Here is a 22,994-nt window from a genome sequence, read left to right as displayed (position 1 = left end):
AGGAGTATAATTAATTTAGAAAAACAACGACGAGCGTTGGGAAATGCCACAAAAGCCAGGAAAAACTGAAAAGGTGTGGACCCAGTGAGAGCATTCTTCCTAGGCGCCTGCAGTACTGTTTGTGTTATCAACATACTCTAAGAGGCAACGTTGACCTGGTTTTTCTTTGTTAGAAACAACTAATGTATTGCTTTGATAAACCAGGTTTGATACTTTCTGGGTGTGATCATTTTATTTAGGAGGAAATTTAAAGTGGGGGCATTCAAACCTACATGCTCTTAATATTTTAACATTTAATATAGTAACTGTTATATATATATATATATTAGTAACATGTTTTGTATGCCAGCTGGTTATAAGCTATGCTTTATTTGACTGTCATGCTTAAAAAGAGCGTAAGAAATTGTCTCTGAGCTGCGGCTGGTATTTTGACAGATGAATATACTTTGGGATAGGAAGTGCACGTGGCAGTTGAGAGTTCTTTCCCCTCCCTCTGCTGATGGTGAGCCACCAGCATATATGCTGGTCTTTGTTTCTTTTTTTTTTTTTTTTTTTTTTAAGAAAATGGCTGTAGGGCTCTAGGAATCTGACTTTTCTCCTCTCCGGAAGGACTGTATGTGGTCACGTATGACCAAGGTAAAGAAATGGCTTGTCCCAAACATTGTACTAAAAGGAACTGTCCGGCTTAGCTGTTTTTTGCGAAAGGCATAGTTGAGTTAATTTAGGCTGCACTGTCTCCCGGCAAAATGCTTTACTTGACTGTTGTCAAATGTATTTTGCATTTTTATACAGGTAAGATTTCTCTGGACTGGTCCGTCTGGAACCTTCAGCTCCGATATCGGCACGTTCTGAGCACACTGTCTTTTCTGCCCTGATTATTAAACTCAGGTGTCTCTAGTCCCACCCAAGCAGACTCCTCTGCTGTGTCTTTCACCTTCCTGTTTTCGTTGTTTAAAGTGAACGTTTGGAGCGTGGTAATAGTAAGTGTCAGACGCCATCATAGCTGCTTGGGAAATATTTGAGAGGTGTGTTCCAGCGTCTCTTCCGCAGGGTGGGAAGGTGCTGACCGCTCTTCAGCACACAGGAGCCAGCGCTCCCACAAGCTGCAGGGTTTTGGTTGGTGTGAAACACCCCTCTCTGTGAAGGCAGAGACTAACAATTCAGCGGAGCCTGAATCGATGAGGTCTGTAGTTCAGGATTGTGACAGTACTTGTCAGGAGAAAGCATGATCTGATTTTTTAATTATCAAAACGTAGTCATTTCAGTTTGAACAGATGCTTCATCAGCTCTGATGTCTCTGAGCTTTTGTTTTGACAATCGTATGCTTCCGCAGCACGTGAAACTTCTCATTATTGCTTTCATACTTAATGAGGAAGTAATGAACAGCAACTGGCACATGCCCTTAGCAAAGGTTTTGGTATGCAGCTTCCCAGCTCTCTTCACGTTACACAGTTGAAAATCAGAGCGAAAGCAGAGCAAAGCTCACTTGTTTTGGGAGAGAGCCGCGATTGTGCCTCGCTGCAAGCTTTGGCTTTGCATCAGAGAAGTGCCTGTGTAATGTTCCTTAACCTCGGAGCAGGAAAAACTGCTCCCCAGCAGGATTCGTTGTGACCAGAGTGCACTTGCTTCACCCTTCTCTGTAGGTTGTAGTTTATAGTCAGAGTGTGATTTATGTTGTGGCTGAGCCGATGTAATTGCAGGCTTACCCTTGGGTCACGCAAGAACCGGTGTCAGTACTAGGGACGGTGGAGGGTAGGTAGTGCAGCTGTGGGAACTGAGGAGGGGGAGCGGCACCCTTTGTGGTTGTAGCCCACGTGGAGTTTTACAACACAAATCAGCTGATCTGTACTTGTGGTCGGTGAAATGTAGGGTTATTTTTGCTGCTCTTTCCAGAGGAAGCTGCTTTCAGGTGTGATTTAAAACTTTTTACATAGTTTAGTGACTGTTTTTGTGTTGGAGAACAATTTGGTGATTGGGAGACTACACTGTTTCGGTTGAGCCCATTCAGCAGGGCTTTGCTTCCATGCAGATTGAGGGGTGGCAGTACTTTGTGTGAATGTTTGGATGGTTGTGATTCAACAGTGGCATTTCAAAATAATCACGACTGGAGATGTAGCCTTCACCTCCTTCTCACGGGCATTCCCACTAGCACAGCCTCACTGGCTGGAGATCCCACTGCGTGTCCTCAGCTGATAAAGCAGCTCTTCTCTGTTCATGAGAGTTGTCTCAAGCATGTCTGAGTTGTTCAGGAGAGGGAATTCCTTCTCCACTGCTATTATCAATCTATTTATCCTCTACTGCCACTTTTTGTGTGTTCTGGTTGGTTTTTTCCCCATATTTGTATAGAATCATAGAATGGTTTGGGTTGGAAGGGACCTTCAGAGGCCATCTAGTCCAACCCCCCTGCAGTGAGCAGGGACATCTTCCACTAGACCAGGTCGCTCAGAGCCCCGTCCAACCTGACCTGGGATGTGTCCAGAGATGGGGCATCGACCACCTCTCTGGGCAACCTGGGCCAGGGTTTCACCACCCTCAGCATAAAACATTTCTTCCTTATATCCAGTCTAAATCTCCCCTCCTTTAGTTTCAAACCATCCCCCCTTGTCCTGTCACAACAGGCCCTGCTAAAAAGAATCATTGAATTTATTTGCTTTAGGTAAACTGAAATAGGCTGTATTTATAATATTTTAAAATATTTATCAAATGGCTTGAGGCCCAAGATATTTAGCATTTTCTAAAGAATAATAATTCCACAGTGCGGAGTGAATATCAGTTGCATTTGTTATCTGCAGTACAGTTGTAGGACCTTGGGACCCCAGGAGAGCTCGGCAGCGTACGTGCTAAGTGCTGTAAAGATGTGTAATAAGAAATCACATCTACCTGAGAGAGCTTATATTCTACATAGACAAGTCAGAAATCGAAAAATGGGAGATTTTGCACAGCAAAGACAAGGATACCTTCCCAGTTCAGAGTTGAGCTGCCTAATTTAAGAGGTGTAGAGAAGGTGGTGGTGATTGGGACCTCGGCAATATGAGGTCCTTCTCTTCCATGAAGATTTGCCGGTGCTTCCCAGCCTGCTCCAGTTCTGGTTTTTATTTTTGTGTGAGGCTTTGACTCACGATGCTGAAGAGAATATGTATCACTGTTGCTGCAGTAAAATGCTATTAATATGAAAGTTTAACGTTGCTTTTATCCGCTAACCCTACCAATCTTTTCATTACGTTTGTGACAGATCTGCCAAGAATTCAACAGCACTTGGGCTTGGGAGATGGAAAAAAAAGGATACCTAGAAATGAGTGTTGAGTGCAAACTGGGGATTCTGAAGGTACACGCTCATCAACTAAGCTTCTAAATTACTTTTTTGGTATTCACTTAAATATCTTGGAGATTTTGCTTTCTCACTCACTTAAACATCTTGCAAACGTAGCGTGACTGAACCGTAAGTAGCTGCATTAAATGTGGAGCTGATTTGGCAACAGCGCGATGCTCGTGCGGTGGGCTGGGCCCACGCTGAGCGTAACACACTGCATCTTTTTTTACACTTTGTATGAAACTTTTCTATGAAAATCATTTTGTACTTACTGTTTTGTCAGTAGCTATTTGCCTATGCGGTAGAATTTTTAAAATGCTTATTGGCTTGCAGTTAGATAAGCTTATCTGAATTCCAAAGGCAAAGATGGGACTTCATCTTTTCAAGCCTTGAGAAAACTTGTCAGGGTTCGTTCCAAGTTATGTATGTGTTTTATTGTAGAATGAGATCATTTGTACTATGTAAAAAAAAAAAAAACAAAAAAAAACCCTTTTGAAGCTGGCTGGGGGAAAGAAAAAAAACAACACTAAATAAAAATATTGTTCCATTTTAAAAATGACATGGTCTGGGAAAAAAACCCCAGTAGCTAGAGCTAACTCACAGATCCAGTAGAGAGGCCCAAAAAGAAGTTCCAAATTACACTGAAAGGAAATGAGGTGATTTTTCTTATTTCTTGTTTATATTTTGATATTTTAACAGTCTTTCTACTCTCACTTTTCCAGTATCTCTGCGAATGTCAGTTTGATGACAATCTAAAGTTTAAGAATATAATTAATGAGGAGGATGCCGACGCCATGCGTCTGCAGCCCATTGGTCGAGACAAGGATGGCCTGATGTATTGGTATCAGCTGGATCAAGAGCATAATGTCAGGATGTACATAGAGGAACAGGATGACCAGGACGGATCCACGTGGAAGTGCATTGTTAGGTATTCCCTCGTTCGTTCGTTCGTTCGTTCGTTCGTTCCCTCCCTCCCTCCCTCCCTCCCTCCCTCCCTCCATAGGATTCATGACAGCAGGATTTTCTGCCTTGACATGTATGTTCAGTGAAAAAAACATGTACAGAAATAACTGATTTGTGGGTAACAGCCACCGTGTGATTAATTTTCTGCTTATTCGAGCTACAACGGAGATATGGAAAGGGAACCAAGAGAAGGCTCTGTTGAGGGTGATGGCTCCATGTTGCTCGCTGGCCAGCTAAATGCCTTAGGAAATGGAGGAGGACTCTTGCTTCTCTAACTTCTGCCCTATTAAGACAACTACAAGTGGACAGTTTTGTTCTTGGGGGAATAATATTGCGCTTTTAACTTCATGGAACTACAAAACTGTTGACAATGGAAGTAGGCACAGAAGATCTTCTGGAGTAGGGTTCGGTCATAGGTCACTAAAGATGAGGTGCATCATGTTGATGCTGAGTGACGTGTGCGTGACTCAGTGCCTCTGGGTCTCAGTTGCTGCAGGCTGGTCTGTCAGTATTTTAATGATATTTTAGCTTCAGGTTTATGGTTTTTCTTGTAATTCTTGCTACATATTTTATTTCTCCCTTTCCTACTCTACGCAAAGTATATGGGATCTTTCTTATGGGGAAGAAGAATTAGTTTGAAATTTGGTTCATATCTACCAGTTACCCGTTTTTAGTTTAGCTCCATGTAAACTTCTTTTAATCTGATTAGTTCCAAGCGGATTTTAAGCTGGACTCAGCAGAATAACTGTGACTTAAAAAGTAAAAGGAGATGAAAAAATAGATCTACAAAAAAGTCAAATGGTGGTTATTTTTCTGTTTGTAAATTTTAATTTTTATATCTGCGGCTTATCTACATATCCATAACTTTAGTACCCAAGGGAGCCGTACAGAACTGTTTAAACCACTATTAATGGGCCATAAAATAAGTATTACTACCAGTGAAATTATGACAGCTATTGTAGGTGAATAAAGTAAACGTGTCTAAACAAATCAAGCAAGAGCTGGGCAATGTTTATCTCTCTTTGTGCATTATAGACTCTGGAGATTGTTGCCAAAAGCGGCAGAAAGCAGGGTTCTGCTGGGAGAGTTCGGACTCTCCACACTCATGGCAGACAAACACATTAACACATTGTAAAATCTGAAATGGTTTTAAACCCATGAGATCCCACACCTCGGGGCTGTCGCACTTCCAGGCTTCCTTTTTTTTTTCCTGTAAACCTGGGCAAAACAAATTGCTGAATGTTGACTTTGGAAAAAAAAAAAAATGTGGAGCCTTATTTTTCTAGTCTATTACGAAAACAATGACGTTATTTAATCATGGCTCAATGCCATTATACAATAATGTGTTTTTTTGTAGTTGGATGTCCAGTTTAAATGAGGAGTTATAGCGCGCTGAGATTCGCACGCATAGAGATGCACGAACACTTTCTCGCCACCGTAACTCGAGTAGCTGGAGTTTTCTAGACAGCTTTGTTTTGTTTGCTCTCTGTGCTTAGGATGGGTACTTGCAAAAAGTATCTAAATTACTTAATTGCTCTTGAAAATGTCACTTGAATGACGTGGCTACTCCTTTGGTGCATAAGCAGAAAAGTACAACTTCCTCTCTGCTGAGAGAAAAAAGAAATCGCAAAGGAAGATCAGTGAGGATTGGCAAGAGACTCATAAGAAATAAAAGAATATCAGTAGCAGCTTGGATCCAGACCCAACGGGACTTGAGATAGATACGGTCCTTCCAGAAAAAGTTATTTTGATGTGGATAAATCAGAAGGTTTCTGACTGCGAGGTTGCAGCCACTCTGGTAGGGCAGGCGTTTCACTACGCTTGTATATAAGGTTTTCAGCGCAGTGTTCATTGAAGCAGATGGTGTTTGTTTATTTTTTATGAATCCCTTTGGGGTGAGTAAGTGGCTTATCAGACACGATGGGTTTTTTTTTTCTTCCATCATCTAGAAACCGCAATGAGCTTGCCGAGACCCTCGAGCTCTTGAAAGCGCAAATTGATCCTGCCCTGTTGAAAAACAACAATTCTCAGCAGGAGAATTCATCACGTGAAAGCCCGAGCTTAGAAGAGGAAGACACCAAGAAGGGTGAAGAACCATCTACACAAGGTTTTCTGCCTTCTTTTCTCAAATTTTAAATGTTGTGCTGTGGCAGTGTTAGAATTTTCAACTTCATGAGAAGTTGCTGTGTCAGATTAGCACTTAAAAAAACCCCAAACCCATAAAAAATGTTTCTGTTCAAAGTAAATCAAGGAAATACTGAATACTTTGAAGTTATAAATACTATTGGAGGTTTTTAGTGCACCTTTAGGCTCAAGAGTTTATAAGAGAGCTGTGTATAAATTGTTTTCGAAGTAATTTTATTTTTGCTGTACATTTTGTATAATATTGTAAATACTCATCATTGTATGTTTCTGTGGAGCGTTGAACTGTTGCCAAACTCTTCCTGTTCTAGCAACATTAAAATTTTAAAAAGAAAAAAAAATTGTTTGTGCAATGCCATGATTGAAATCAATACAGTACTGGGTGTGTTGTTTGGTTTTGCTTTTGAGTTTGAATCAAAAAAGAATAGGTTGCTTCCTCAAATGTGTCGTAATCTACATGATTTTTCAAGAAGATGTGAGCTTCAGTTAGAACAATTTAAAAATACTTAAATATTTCAGAAGTGGTTTGTGGCTGCCTTCACTGTCCTTCTTAAAGAATCTTTTTTTCCTTCCATATTATCATGTCATTGCACGTATTTAACAACTCACCTGGCTCGTTTGTTTGTGCATTGGTTTTATGAAGTCAGTACCAGTTTGCCTGAAGTATCCTGTGTTGTAAGAATCTGATCTTGTTTAGGTTATGAAAAGCTAAAACCTTGTTATCCCAAGTAACTTTATGCCAGTTACTACCTGGTATTATAATTTTGTTATAATACAGGAAAAGATTTTAAAGTCGGAAATAAGATTTAAGGATTCCACTGTGTTAGTATGTGTTTCTTAAAAACTATTTAAGTTAATTTGAAACATGGAATTAGCCAAGACCTGACTTTGGTCCTGAGTATCAGACAGAAAGACTTGCTATTTTATTCTCATTCTTTGCAACAAACAGTATAGAACAGAAAAAATAAAACATTTGGATAAAATTTGAGTTGTTGTGGAAGCATTATAAGACTGCTGTAGGAATTCCAGCAAACCGTGATGAACACCAGCAGAATTGTCTTTCAGTCTAAGGCATTTCCAATATCTAACAGTGCACATAAGTGACAACGTAACCTGCAGAATTAATCCCAAGTACTGATCTTGCCTTTGTCTCACTAAAAATTGGCCAAGCCAGTGCAAATTATCTAATTACGATCTCTACTTCTGATATGATTTTACTGTACGTTGAATTTGGGAGGGGCCATTTGAAAATGTTTTAATAAACGTCCTCACTGTAGGTAAGTCCCCAAATCCTGTGGCACACTCGCCTGGGTCAGGACTTGCATTAGGCTGTGTATCAATGCAAAATCCCTCCTGGCGCTAGTCCCACGTATGTAATGACTAATGACATTTATTTACATGTGCAGAGATTTAAGCGCAGTCAGTGTATTCACAGAGCACCACTTAGAGCCTTTCAGCTGGGAAACTTTAGTGGTTCTCCCTGTTAGTCGAGGACTGCAGAGCCCTTCTCAGGTACAGTGAAAACGCATTGGAAGACCTGATACCTGTTTGCTTTGGCCGCTTCCCAAATAGCATTAAATTAGTTCATGCAAAAATAAGGTAAACTGAACCAATGGTCACATGTTTTTCACCTGCCTGATTGATTGACTTGAATAGTATGAAGACAACTTGTCTTCCAGCTGAGTCACTTTGTGTATATGAAGGCTTTACGAGCAGTTCAGGGAGTTAAACTATCAAACAGCTGTTGATCGTCAGTATAGAGAAGTCTTGGGGATTCTGGTGGTCTGTGATGTGAGAAGATTGGGAGAAAGTAGTAGGTGATGGGAATAAAGGGTTGAACGAAGTTTAGACAGAAGGAAGTGAAGGGAGGATGGAAGAATTCGGACGCAGGAAAAATACCCCGCTCTCACTGTTACAGACAAATGTCTTTAAAGAGACAGCTTTTATGTTACAGGGGCTCAGAGTGGGGACCGCTTCTGTGAAGGGGAGAAAACCAGCCTTGAGCCTTCTAAATGTTATCACTTCCGCTGCCTTAGGGGTGCATCTCTCACTGCTGTACTAATTGCTGAGACTTACTTGGATGCATGCTTTGTAGTTGAAAATATTATAAAATCTATTAATTCTTCCTCACCACTCTCTTCTTTTCCAAAATTCTTATTTTCTGTAATGTAACTAAGTTAGCTGTCACGTACTTTGCCCTGTATGTTTCTCACCACTTTGGGAAGTTCTCATCGGGGAAAGAATTACGTGTTTGTCCAGAGGGTGAGGTAGAAGAGAAAAATCATCCTTTTGTCTGGAGTTAGGGCACACTTGCAATAGCATCCTCCACCATCTGGAAGATGCTGTTACAATATATGCAGTACTATCATATTTGCTTTTTTCTAATTAGCTCTATCCCTAGCTGACTCAAAGTATGGTAAAACAAAAAACCCAGAGGTATTAAGAGGCTGCGGTAATGATAAATAATAGGCTTAAGTACATAGTAACAAAATAGATGTATGGTTTCTTCTGAGCGCTGGAACTGTACTTTAAGCCCTAATGATCTAAATGACTTGGCAAAGTAGGCATAGCCTAATTCTTTAAGCTCTGCAGGTTTTTCTGGCATATGCTACTACTCCCTGTGCTTGTTTTAGAAACAGCAGATGAAGCAAATGCAGAATATTGTCTTTTACTTGTGTTCGGATAGCACACAGGAGGTGTAGTCACTGCCCAGAGAACCTAGGTGCATTTTGCCATAAGCTATCATGTCGAATGTTTTCTCTTTCCCTCTGAACTGTTGAAATACAATAGTTAAGTATTTCTTGCAATAAAAACATGTACAAACAGGGGACTGATCTCTATGTTGTATTTCACTTGAAGATCATGGAATCTTACACCGTGTTCTGGTTTGTGAAATAATTCAGAAACTCAAGTGAGACCTGAAGTTGGCACTTCGCGCCCTCACTGCTTAAGTTTTACGTATCCTCTGCAGGTATTGTGGTACTACTGAAGAAGGGGCTGAGACGCCTGTACAAAGAAGGATGAGTCTAGAATTCTGCTGATAGCTTCCAAAATTCAGATTTATCCTGGTATATAATTAAACTGAACTGTGATTCTGTAGCTAAAAATTGGCAGCCCGCTCGTTTAATGACAGTGTTAGACAACCAGACTGCTGATAATGCCATGAGAGAAGATCCATTTGAGGGTTATTGGGTTTTTCAGATATGCCTTTGTTTTGATGGATGCTCTTCGTAATCCTGTAGGTTCCCTGGTTGTTTCATAGTTGTTTTTCTCTGTCAACAGAAAATCAATTAAAAATCAAAGAAGAAAAAGAGGAGGTGGAGGAACAGTCAGTGGAATTGGAAGGCCTTCCTCTTCCTGTGGTCAAAGACGATGAAAATGTGCTGAAAATGGAGAAAATGGAAGAAAAAGACATTATAAAATTACCAGTAATAGTAAAATTAGAGAAACCTTCAGAATACAATGACGAAAAGCAAACCGTCAAAGAAGAAAGTGACTCCTTTAAAGAAAACGTCAAGCCCGTTAAAGTAGAGGTGAAGGAAAATAAAATAGAAGCAAAAGACTTGAAAGAAGTAAAAAGTACGGACAAAATAGCAGTTCATGAGCCGGAGAGGTTAGAATTTTGTGTTAATGTCAAAACTCCACAAGAAATTGTGGAGAAATCTGTGGAGGAAAGCGAGAAACTTAAAAATGACCAGCAGGCAAAAATACCGCTTAAAAAGCGAGAGATCAAGCTGACGGATGACTATGACAGTCCTATAAAGGGGCCCCTGTGTAAATGTGTTACTCCAACAAAGGACGTCTTGAAGGAAGAAGGGAAGCCAGAAGAAGAAGCTTTTAAGAGAGTCCCTACAATTACTGCTTTATGTCCTGATGGGAAGGTACTGGTAAATGGAGAGGTTAGCTGTGAAAAAATAACCCCAAGTGTCATACAAAATAATAAGTCAGAACACTCTGCTAGCACGAAGGAAGACAGCGGCTCGTTAAAAGAGAAAAATGGGAAAAGTGGGGAAAAGGTATCAGACTCCCTAAAGGTATCCGACTCTGTCAGTAAAATTATAAAAGCTTGCGAGGTGGAGAAAAATGCGGTACCTGTGGTGAAAGAGATAGGGGCTGTGGTCTCTGAGGTTTCTAATCAGAAAGTGCCTTTAAAGGAGGAATCTAGTCCTGTGGAAAAAGAGTCCCTTGACAGCATAACAGCTGAAACGGTAGCGGAAGAGTCTTCAAACCCTGAGGACTGTGCCAAAACAACCGAAGAGAAGCTAGCCACGAAAATCAAAAAGGACGGACTACCGTCCCCCAAAGAATGCTTAGAGAAGCTAGAGAAGTCCACAAATGCATCTGCTCCTGCAGAACTGCCCGCGCTTGCACTATCTGAGGAAGAGACTTTGAAAAGTAAAGGCGAGTCTGAGGAGAAACCTCATTCTCCGAAAGCTGCTGAGACACCCCCTTCATCTACATCTCCCGTTACTTTAGAGAAGCCTGTTTTGGAAAAGGAGGGCTCTGACAGTAAAATGGCTCTACCGGAAGAGAGCAAAGTAGAAGAAAAATCCAGCCCTGAAAAACAAGAGGAAGAGCCGGAAGCTGCCAAGACAGAACCAGAGACATCAGATGATGCCCATCCTTCTAACCTAGAGGACTCCTCAGAGGGTAAAAAGGAATCTCCACTACCTAAGAGCAAATTTAAATATAAACTAGTTTCTGAAGAAGAAAGCTGTGCCACAGATAATAAAGAAATAACTTCTGAAAGGCAGAAAGAAGGCATTAAATTAACAATCAGGATCTCCAGTCGGAAGAGGAAGACAGAAACACCGCCAGAAGAGGTCAGCATTGGCCGCACATTAAGGCGATCTCCAAGAATATCCAAGCCTAGTCCAAAAGTTGTGGAGACTCGAGATCAGAAACCTGACAAAAAACGACAGGAAGAGGAAGAGGAGAAACCTGCAGCAGCGCAAAAACCGGAACGAAAAGAAGATGCAAAAAAACAAGAGAAGGAGTCAAATTCTAAGGTGAACAAGGTAATACAGTTTTATTACCCGGGAATAAAGAATACCCACACTCTTATCTATAAGGAGAATATACGCTTACATAGGAATATTGAGGATTTTGTTCCTTTGGTCAGCTTTTGCAAGGAACTGGCTTTGCAATCCAGTTAGTGGACTCGACAAATCTAAAAACACCCCCTAAGAGAGTGTTGACTTACCGGTTTATAAAATCTGTCATTTAACCTAAACTAAGTAGACCAAGTCAACCAGAGTGAATTCTTCTAAGAAATGAAATGATCAGACCTGATTCAGTCTGGCTGAGTGGCTGAATGGAGACTTCTAGCTCCTGTGGATTTACTAGATGGATACTTGGTGTCTGGTTGGTCAGGATGATCCTAAGCCAAAAAGGAACCAACAAATGGTGAAGAATAAAAATATTATGACTTCTGTTTCTAGGTGAAGCTAAAGTTATTGTTGTGGTGAGTTCATGATATAATTTAGCTTTTCTCATACATGGGATATACGCTTTACTTTGGGTGGAGGTATCTTTTTTTCACGATAAAATCTTGCTTATGCAGCACAGATCTTAAAAGTTTGCCAGGTGAACATAACACAAAAATTTAAGCGTACAGATGTATAGTGTCCTTCTAAGCCTATGTAATTATAACCATCATTTACTTATTTATCTTCCCTTTTTTTTTTGCTAGATATGGAGTGCAAAAGAGATTCAGGGAATAGAAAGTCTGTATTTTTAAGTGTACTCTTCTTATGTCAACTTGAAAGCCCATGAATTTTTCCACTGCTGCACGTTCCCATACTGATTTTGTAGTTCTACCAAGACATTCACTTATTTAGGATGTTTTCTTTCACATGCTGCTATATTGAGTAATGTTCATAAAATGAAGAGTTTATTTTACAATGAATAATGTTTATACTGAAAAACTTATACTGAAAAAATTTGTCATATACATAAAGAAACAAAAACAATTTTCACTTCAAAATTAATATTAAAATTTTTATGAAAATGAAATTAAAATCGTAGTGAATGCCAGTCCTACAAGTAATTTTAATTTTGAAGCACTGTTGCTATAGGACCTCTTTCTTTGAAAGATGCAGAGATGTAAAAATACTTTTTTAGAGACCTTTTAAAATAAATATGGTAGAGGAAGAAGTTTTTTGAAACTAGTAAGCTGCTGTCATTTTATTACGATAAAAAATACCCAAATCTTTAAAAGGTTATTTTATATTTGTTTTAAAGAAGGGCCTTTAAAAAAGGTTTGAAATGCTGAGGATGACATATGATGAAGCCTAGACGTAGACTAATAGTATCATGGTTTTAAAGTACATTTGCTACTAAAGTTTAGTGAACAGCAAAATCAGTAAAGAGCTGGAAATTAATGCTGAGAACCTGAAACAAAATTTTACCAGTGACAAACACTGCTTTGGTCCAAGTCCATCCTGCCGGATAAATAGAACATTTTGTACGTCTCAGTTCATTCAGCTCGTTCAGGTCAATGCGTAGGTTAGTCAAAGATGAAAAATGTTTTGAGTTGGAAAAGCTAGAAAAGTTATTTTCCTTTATCAGTGACTGGTGCAGGAAACAGTTGTGAGAGAAACACGTCAGTTAACGGGAAGAAAAGGTGTTTTTCTGTTTGGTACGTTGTTTTCAGTATAAAATATCCTAGTTGCAGAAAGTAGCTTTAACTAATACAAAATGATATTCTGAATTTTAATTGAATTCTGGTTTTCATCCAAAAGATATTTAAAACAAATAACCAGTAGAGCTTAAGACATCTAGAGAACGAGAGACGTCATTTTCCACTGTTTAAAATTGAAAAGGTGGGAAGTCCAAGTAAAGCCTTGGTAACGCACATGGTTGCTTTGCTAAGGCAGATACGATACAGAGGGGAGAGGCCCCTTTGATTAGCAAAAAAGAAGCATCGACTGAATCGGTTTTCACTTAAGAAAAATAATGGAAAAGTGTATGTGTGAGAGACCACCTTGATATAAGTTATGCACTTAAAAAGTGCCTTGATTTTATTTCAGAAAAGTATCCCCATCTTAGAGGAGAGTACCAGAAACAACTAAATTAATGTATTTGTTAGAGTGCAAACATGTTTCCTAAAGCAAAATAAAAGACAAACTGTAGGGGTGGGGGGAAAGAAAAGATTCTCTTTGGATTGCGGAAAGCTATCATCAAAAAGTCAGAAAGTTTAAATGTGGAATTGACCATGTTCACAAGCAAGTTTGCCTTGTCAAAACAGAAAGAAAAGGGCTGAGTGACACATTTGTCTTCCTACTTTTAAACCTTATTTGAAAATTTATTTCTGCTGGGAGATATGAATTGTTCTCTCTTTATTATCCTGTTGCATTTTAAGGCTCTTTGGAAGACGATCGGTCATTGAAATGCTCTGTTGTAAATGTACTGCCACTTAATTATTAATTTCCGATGGAAATTAATCACTTCACTGTAGAGACAAATATTTTTTAAGATCTGGGAAGAAACTCTGTAAGCTTCCTTTGTGTTTTCTCTTTGAAACGGTTTGTCTTATAGAGAAGCAAAGTTCGGTGGACGGGTACGCGAACACGTGGCAGGTGGAAATACTCCAGTAATGAAGAAAGTGAGAACTCGGACAGTGAAAAAAACTCGGAGGAGGAGGAGGAAGAAGAAGAAGAGGAGGAAGAAGAGGCTGCACCTGCTGATGACGATGAGCCGTGCAAGAAGTGTGGCCTTCCCAATCACCCTGAGCTGGTAGGCTTTTGGGGGAAGCTCCTGTTGGCTGTTGTGTCAGGTTTGGTGGGTTGGCTTTGGTGGTATCTAAAGGCACATCATCCTCCGAGTTGGCTGCATGCAGAAGTCGATGAGTTCACCTTTATGAAGGAAGGAAGGAAGTTACTTCTTCTGTTATGAGGTATAACGCAGTTTAGCCCACTGAGGATTAATCGGGGTGAGGCTTTGAGGTTGTGCCTGCAATCTCAATGAATACAGAGGAGGCAACATTAAAAACAACAAAACAACCCAGCAGTGTAATGTAGGCACTCCAGTGCCTTGTGACGTGGTCACAGCTGCACTGTCATCCCTGTTGGATGCAGCTGCACATCACTCTGAGGACTGGGTATAGCAAAATCCCATACAGGAAGGGCACAGTGAGCTTTCACTGGTTCTGATGTTTATGGTCCTGGCTCGTCAGCGCGGATATCATCATGAATTCTTCTGCTTATCTTGGAAATCATAATGTGCAGTCCTGCTGTGAATCCACAGAATAAGCATGCTCTTGGGTGCATGACAGATATCTCAGCGTAGTAGAGACACAGTTTGAAATTTAGGATGCTGGAGATAAATATTCCAGTAGATACTCGCAAAGCTTATGCCAGCTTTTTCCCTCAGTTTTAATGGGAAGGGATGTCTCAAGCTTTACCCAGCTACATATGGACTCTAACAGTTGCCTAGCTCTGTATGCCTCTCGGAGTCTGCGAGGCTTTGTATCCACCGTCCTGGACATAAAATCATCCTGACTGAGGGAATGGCCAGGTTTCCTTCACGTGGACGTGAGCGTACAGGGAGAACAGTTCGCACCACATCTTGTCTAGATGCATTTTTCCACTTACTCCAGGGTCTGGAAAGCATTACCAGATTCTGCACTATGGGCACGCAACCTGCGCAGGCCAGTAGTACTTAGAGCCTAAGAACACATGGGAAATCTGGTGTTAAAAGGGATACATAAACTTCCCCATAGAAACCCCACCTTGCCTTGGAAACATCTAGTGATAAGTGACACAGGGTTGTGGGGTTTGTTTGTTTGTTTGTTTTGGCATATTCCAAAGTACTTCTAAAGCGCTTCTGTGTTGGCTGGTGAAATGGTTCTGGAGCTTGTTGCATGTTGTGAATGCCAAAAGATACTCAGGATTTGGTTTGTTTTTACAGATTTTGTTGTGTGACTCCTGTGACAGCGGCTACCACACAGCCTGCCTTCGCCCTCCTTTGATGATAATCCCTGACGGAGAGTGGTTCTGCCCACCTTGCCAGCACGTATGGTTCCTGTTTGACTTCGTTCTTCTCCTTTTCAGCTTTGCTTGCGGTTGTGGACATTTGTTGAGAGTTTAAAATTTCTTTTATCAGTTTTCTGTTAACGAATAGACTGTGATGGATTGTAGGGATGGTGATCTTCCCTCTTGCCCGTTAGTAAAACTGCGTTTTTGTGAGGTGGTTTTCCTTTCCCTTTCTTTTTTCTGCTCATGATGAATGACTGACATGTACATGGGAATCTCCAACCACCCTGGTCTTCTCCCATCTTTGGTTAAATTACCTCAAGGCTAACATAGTACTGAAAATGTAATGTCTTAGTTCTCCCCCAAAAAAGTCACGTTATCATCCTGGAGGGGGGAAGCAGCAGGCAGCAAGGGATGGATCCATAGCTGACATGTCCAGTTTCATTTAACGTACATCTGAAATAGCAAGATTTGCGGGGGAGCATCAGCTGGAGAACATCTTATGCTGTTCTTGATAAACTAATGGGGAACCACTTATGCACATTTTTCAGAATAATCCGCCTGATCCCAACCCCCTTCCTTGCTTTTAGGAAAATCCATTGCCGAAAGGGCTGGTGCCCTGCAAAAAGCTAGCCACGCTGGACGTGACGCGATGTGGCCATATCGAGTGTTGTTTTTTACTTGTCTTCGGAGGGGTATTTTTAAGTAGTTGATGATCCTGGATATATAAGAATGTTTTCTTTACACAGTTTGGGATTGCAGCTGGTAGTTAGAGCATCTCCTTGCTCTATTGCTGCTCAGTCATTTTCAATATGCGGAATGGCAGATTTGCAAAAGTGTGAACATGATCCTTGGAAATGGTACGATGAGGGCATTAACGTGGCTTTGTATGGACAAATTGTACCTTATTCCATTTTTACATATGGCTTCTCAAGTATTAAGTGGCGTTCTAAGATATGGAACATTTGGTAAGAAAATAATCCAGAACTGTGTCTCTACCTTTTATTGCTGTGTCCACAGACTCATCTGTTCTCCAAAGATTAGGATAAGGGGCAAACAGGTATCGCTGTGTGTACGCACTCAGCCGTCTGAAGGTGTACTGCGTATGTCTGTGAAATCCTCGGGTTTCTCGAAGGCAAAGTTGTAAATACCAACAAAAGTGTGGTACTAGTTTAGAAGTGGGTTTATTCCAAACATCTTTAATACGTGCTTTAGGCACGTTGCTTCCTACAGTAAATGCCACTTAGTGGGGGGACGCGTCTCTATAGCAGTTCGTGGTGAAGCACGCGTGTTTTAGGAAGACAGTCTTTGTTGTAAAGCCTTGTTCGTCAGAGGAGACCCCAGTGTAGCGAGAGACTCGCCCTTCTGCCAGGCAAATATAACTATAGCAAATGAAGCGTCTGAACTTCAGTTCAACATGAAAATAGTTGGTTATGAAAGAAACTAATACTGTGTTTCATTCCTTTAGAAATTACTCTGTGAGAAATTAGAAGAACAATTACAAGATCTGGATGTTGTCTTAAAAAAGAAGGAGCGCGCAGAACGCAGGTACTACTGTTTGGTTGCGTTCACAGCAAGCTGCTGTGCAGAGGGGCAGTAATAACTGAACGAGCGTTAAAATAACTGGGGACGGGGGAGGAAAGTAGCGATGAGACTGGGAATCGGTAAGACCAGTTTTGACTTCCCGCTGATTATCGGTGGTGCAGTGCTGGGAGAGCTTGCAAGAAGGGAGGAAGAGTCCAATAATTGGCAAAGATGGGCAAATACATTTGTATTAAACTGTGGTCAAAGTGCCTGAACACAACTTTGGCTTTCCTGTACCAGTAGTTAAAATGGTTTTCAGCACCGGTTCAGCTGCACGTGTTAGTAATACTGTCAGCCGTGTGCAGAGTTCCTGCTGTAAGCAAGGTTAAGTCCTGACTTTGTTACAAAGGCCGTCCAGATCAATGTGCTTTTTGAGTCCTGTTGCTTTAGATTCTGTTAAACTTTGCTGAATTTACAAGATGACACAGTTGCTGTAGCGTGGTGGGTCAGCTGAATTAAAGCTTTGAATGAAATTTTGTGTCCGCCCCTGCCATTACCAAAGGCTAAATGCAAACCGGCCTACTGCGTTGGTGAACAACACCCGTAATGCTTGGGACATCCACTCTGCAGTTTTCAGACCTGAAAACAAGGGACGTGAAACACAGTCTGCATAATTTATACCTTTTAGGACTTCTATTAAGTACTTTGCAAAATCCAATAATATTTGTATGCATTATCAAATAAAAGCTTTGCAAGAATTTTATCTTCAAAAGCAAATTTCACCAGAGGATGAGACCCTTCTAAAGAAAGTAATTGAGCAGGCTTATTTTGTAGCGGGTACTGTAACATCACGTGGGATGTAGTGATTCAGTGCTGGCAGGAGCGGAGCACAATCTGTGTCTGTTCTCAGCTTCCTTCCAATCTCCTGTTCGTTACTGCTGTTGCGGCAGCAACGGCGATAGTGACAGATCAGGTACCAGCTGTGCCCAGCATCGCTGCTAATGCTCAGAGCGGATCTGGACCACACCGTGGTAAAATTAGCCATGGCTTCCCAATGCTAGTGAATTTGTAGCTTTGGGAATGAAACTATTAGCTATTTTTATGAGTGAGCTCAGCTTACAGCCGGCTTCCGTCTGTGCAGGAGAACGGGGGACGCAAGAACTGTGTCTGCTGCTCTGCTTTATAGTGGGGAGACTCATTACTGGTGAACAACGGTTTTGAGCCTACTGTGGTAAATGCTCTGCTGGCAAACATTACATGGAACGCAGGCTTTTCCCAATCTGTTCTGCTTTCTTGAAATCACTAGTGTTGGATAAGAACACGGTCTTCTAATGGTTACAGGAGAGCACACAGCTGATATTATAGCACTTTTCAGTGTCTGAAACAAATGTTTGACAACCATTTTGCAATCTGAACCCAATATTGCAAAAGAATTGCAATTCATTTGTTCATTGCAATTTTGCAAATGAACCCAGTATTTTCTATTGTATATAAGACTGGTTTTTACTTATTATTATTATTATTAATTTTTAAAAGTCTCTTAGAGAAATGAGCTTAGGTTATAAAAGGTTTCATGATACATTAGTTGAATATTGAAGTCTTTCTACTTAATGGTGGTATATTTTAGCAAATTATAAGGTAAAAAGGCTGAGAAATCGTAAGTCTAGAAAAATTATAGTCATTACATCTCGGTGTAACAGTTACAGCAGGTTGGTTGTTTGGGGCACAGAAATATTTTAATGTAATGTTTCTGTAAAGTCACAGTATGTCTTTTTGGCAAAGAGAAGAAAACCAACTGTCTCTTCAAGGGCGCATGCACTTAGGTTCTTTGAACCAGTGTTATCATCGTGCTTTTTCGAACTAGCGATGCTGTCGTGCTCTTTCAGTTATTCTCTAGCCTTCAGGAATGTGACTGCAATTGATTTTGCTGCTCAGCTACATTCTTACACATCCCCAAAGTGTTATTTCACAGATTGTTTTGTTTTTTTTTAATGAAAACTTTGATCTATGTTTTTGTGAGTCAGTGTGATATCTAAAGTCATATATTTTAGTTTTTTTTTTTCTGTTCTACTGCAACAACCTGGCGGCATTTCAGGTTTCTCACAAACACGCTAACTTCTGTGATCATGTCCTACCACCAGCTAGAGGGAGTGGACACGGACGCTTTTACGGGTGCCCCTTTTAGTTCATGTTAGAGACTCTCGGACATTCTTGATAGAAGATCCTTCTGGGGACTAATTCTCTACTTCTCCCAAGCCAAATCAAGCGGAGTACTTCCTTTCATGTTCCACTTTCATGACTTCCCTGTAGCAACTTCTGCAGCTGCTTACATGAGAGAAAATGTGTTCTGGATTCATCTAGGAAGAGTTTATAGCTAGTGAGTGCTTATCTGCACCTACCATTGGAGACCTGTTGGTTCAAATGGTTCAGCCATTGGTTAAAGTGTGGAGCTTCATTGTACCACATACTAGTAAGGAATGCCTTAGGTACTTCATTTTGCATTTCTTTTTAAGACCTTTACCTCAGCAGGATTGGCTTGTTTCATTTGTGGATTTCTTAAGCAGTGTATACTCAAGCCAGAGAGAAGAAAAGCAGATCTCGAAAGCCTCACTCACTGATCCTGTTTAAAAACAGAATTTTTCTCGTCTCTTCTGTCTCTTAATGTTCTGCATCACAAGAAGTGTGAAGTGGAGGAAGCTATAAAAGACACTTGCTGAATACGAAAATGCTTACGTTTCTAGTTTAATTCTTGCATTAGGAGCTGTGTTCCTTGCCTTAAGATGCTATTTTAATTCATTTTCAAGAGCAAAGTGATTTTGCAGAGTGGCTGACAAAATTCCTCCTCACCCAGCCAATCTCGCGGTACTCGGGTGAAGATTTCTTTTCATCTGTCAGTTTGGAGAACTGACATTAGGAGACAAACCCAATTACCTTTATAGGCAGCCAGGAATTTCAATTTAGATATAATGATACAGAGTTGTCGAAGTTCACGGTCTTTTTGGCTGTAAAACAACCTAAAATCCATGTTTGCTCTTTGTCAGTATTACTTTAAGAATCGAGCTTGTTCATGTTAAGAAAAACCACTATGCTAGATTCTGTCGGTAAAGAGTGCTCCAGGAGGTTATTTGGATAAAAATGAATAGTGCAGAAGACTTAAAATTTACTTAGATTCTTTATAAAATAATGAAAGTATTGGAAGTGAAATTTTCACACGTAGGTGCCGCTATTTGTAAAGAACAATGCACATATAAGGTAAATGTATTTAAAATTAATATGTGTCTCAGGCGTTTGTGTACAGGTGACTTCGCTTGTGTACGTCAGTTGTGTACATGACGCATCCTGTCGCGACTCAAGGGTCACGTGGCGTGTGTCTGTACAACTGCTCACGGTAACTTCACATGTCTGATGCCGGCTGACTGAGACTCTTCAGCTCAGAAGCCCAGGAGAGGCTAGCATTGGTTCTCAACGGATATCATGTCAACTGTAGTGATGCTTCACCACATCGTGGAACTTGGGGGGCTGCTGGCAAATGTCTAGTTCGTCCCTTGTCCCCATGCAGGATTGTTCTTCAGTGTGCGTGGTCAAAGGGTGGTCAAAGGATTGGGAAGCTGCCATATGAGGATAGGCTGGGGGAGCTGGGTTTGTTCAGCCTTGAGAAAAGGAGGCTCAGAGGGGATCTCATCACCATGTACCAGTACTTAAGGGGTAGTTACGAAGAAGATGGAGAATCCCTTTTTACAAGAAGTCCCATGGAGAGGACAAGGGGGATGGACACAAGTTGCTCTTGGGGAGATTCCGACTGGACACCAGAGGGAAATTTTTCACACTGAGGACAGTCACCACTGGAATAATCTCCCCAGGGAAGGGGTTGACTTGGCCACGTTGGGCACCTTTAAGGGTCGTCTGGGCAGGGTGCTGGGCCATCTTGTCTAGACTGTGCTCTTCCCAGAAAGGTTGGACTAGATGATCCCTGAGGTCCCTTCCAACCTGGGATTGTGTGAAAATACTGTTACTCAAAATAATTTTAAAATCTGTAGAGATGTGGCTTGGTTCTAGAGTTCTTGCAGAGCCCAATAAATGCCACCAACTTTGATATCCTCATTTGTTTGAAGTATCCCTTGTTTTCCGAGAAGGCGGCTAGTAGGGTTGCTGTGGCGGTGGCAGTTTGGTTACCCACCTCGGTCTGTTGCAGTACCTAGCTGTTCTGGCTGGCAGACTGCTTTTCTGAAAGCTCAGGTCAGTCCCCTGAAGATCAGCACCCTGTGCTGTCTGCGAGGTGCTACAGGGTATCCAAGACACCTCTAGTTGGGTCTGACAGATACGACAAGACCTGTGGGAGACGCAAGTATTTCAGGAGCCACAAGCAGAGGCCAGGAGCCAGAGCTGTGCCCAGGGCAATTCTGATGATACAGGTTGCCTGTGCTGAGGCAAGATAAGTCTAAACTGAATTTTGCTCACTTGGAGTTACTCCTATAACATACTGTGGACAAGGACAGCTGACTTCTCCTTACAAGAGTCGTTCCTGTACTTGAGTACTTATTCTCTCTCCCATCTTTGGTCTGGTGTTCTCTAGACCAATCTATCCTATTTTCTCAGCCTTTCTCAGCAGGGCATGCCTGCGCCCCTCTGGTAGCTCCCACAGGCTAGCTCTGAGCTCTTCAGCTGGATCACATCTTTCTTGAAGTATGCGTGGTGCCCAGGTGGCACCGGGTGCTCCAGCTGGGTGTGAAGTGGCTGCTGCGGCAGGCTTCCCTCACTCGCCCTGCTCATGCGTCCGTCTGTCGTCACAGTTGTTTCCGCAGCAGCTTGACTCTGTTGATCTTTGTTCAGGCTGTTCTCCTCTGGCAAAGAATTGCTGTGTAGGCAGTTATTTGTTCCCTGGCGTTTCTAGAGTCAATTGTTCCTGCCTGGGTCTAAAATCTGGGACTTGTCTGTTTTGCGTTGCATCCCGTCTTTGTGTAATTTTTGCAGTTCAGTGTGATTCTTAATTCCCATTTTATCTCTCAGCACCTCCAATGTTGGTGGCAATTACAGATCTGACAGCATAATCTTGATCACAACATTGTTATTTTTCAGTTGTTTTTTAATTGCTTTTTACACCCTAATTCAATCATTTCTGTGGTGCCCGCAGTCTTCAAGTACTGTTGTTTGTCAGAACTCTTTGGAAATCTCTTATATTATGCGTGCAGGAAAATGTAATTATATGAGATTTAGCACATAATTCCAACTAAAATAACTGTTTTCAGTAGGAGCATCCTCTTGGGTTGCCTCTGCCTAGTGACAGTAAAAGCTTCAAACAGTGCTAATTACAGCATTATTTTAGATATCTGCAATCTTTCTGTAAGCTTATTTTCATTTTTTCTTTCCTAAAGAAAAGAGCGATTGGTGTATGTGGGTATCAGTATTGAGAACATCATTCCACCTCAGGTAAGTTACAGTCTCTGTTGTATTATTGTTTTATTTTCCAAACTTCTCAGGGAAGAAGTTTCTCCGTGGTGCGTTAGAAGTGCTAGTAGCATCTTGGATAGAAAAAGCAATCTATATGCAGGTCAGAGATAATGCCAGACCCTTCGTTTTAGACTGAGATTGGGTTTAGCAGAGAAACCAAGAGCGCTTTATTGTGTTTATTAGAGCCAAGTGGTGCCACACAGAGTCCGCTGTCAGTCAAGGGTCGCAGAATCACCTCCCTACCCGTTACAGCTGGGCTTTGGGTCGAGTGCTCTGCCATTAACTCTGGTGTCTGCTATGTAGTTATCTAGGTCTGAGCTAACTGCCATAGCTTCTCTTTGAAAACGATGGAAACAAATGTTTCTGGCTTACGATTCAGTGAGAATGTGTTGCATCTATTAGAAGCATAATATTTGCCTCCGACAAATGTGGATTGAAGTCACATGTGGTTAAGAACTATAAATATTTTGTGTTTTATTAACAGATACTTTTCTATGGTTTCCCTTTACAGAAGAGGAAAAATGTTTTTATTGATGGGGACAACAGCCTCTTCTCACTTCTTGAATACATTTTAAAGTGATTCTCTTGAATCCTTTGCCAAATGCCTTCATCCAAAATTATATAATCTGTTC

The 22,994-nt window shown here is 41.1% G+C and overlaps 1 protein-coding gene across 2 annotated transcripts in view; it reads left to right on the top strand.

Annotated features, from left to right (window-relative positions):
* RSF1 (remodeling and spacing factor 1) overlaps positions 1 to 22,994 on the top strand; it is a 60,347-nt gene that overhangs the window by 24,938 nt on the left and 12,415 nt on the right. The window contains exons 1-9 of one of the 2 annotated variants that reach the window (XM_075116910.1): positions 793 to 980; positions 3,233 to 3,325; positions 4,033 to 4,238; positions 6,223 to 6,380; positions 9,698 to 11,433; positions 13,955 to 14,152; positions 15,326 to 15,430; positions 16,859 to 16,938; positions 22,287 to 22,341. In XM_075116910.1, coding sequence (XP_074973011.1) covers positions 3,269 to 3,325; positions 4,033 to 4,238; positions 6,223 to 6,380; positions 9,698 to 11,433; positions 13,955 to 14,152; positions 15,326 to 15,430; positions 16,859 to 16,938; positions 22,287 to 22,341 — 2,595 coding nt within the window. In that variant the 5' untranslated portion in view covers positions 793 to 980; positions 3,233 to 3,268. Of the gene's footprint in view, positions 1 to 792; positions 981 to 3,232; positions 3,326 to 4,032; positions 4,239 to 6,222; positions 6,381 to 9,697; positions 11,434 to 13,954; positions 14,153 to 15,325; positions 15,431 to 16,858; positions 16,939 to 22,286; positions 22,342 to 22,994 lie in introns of those variants that run through there. The other variant, XM_075116837.1, reaches the window with a different exon arrangement.

Source organism: Phalacrocorax aristotelis, chromosome 1 (assembly GCF_949628215.1).
Source record: "Phalacrocorax aristotelis chromosome 1, bGulAri2.1, whole genome shotgun sequence".
In the NCBI taxonomy this organism is placed as follows: Eukaryota; Metazoa; Chordata; class Aves; order Suliformes; family Phalacrocoracidae; genus Phalacrocorax; species Phalacrocorax aristotelis.
The sequence above is the reverse complement of the archived record's forward strand: the minus strand, read 5'-3'. Positions and strand labels throughout refer to the sequence as shown.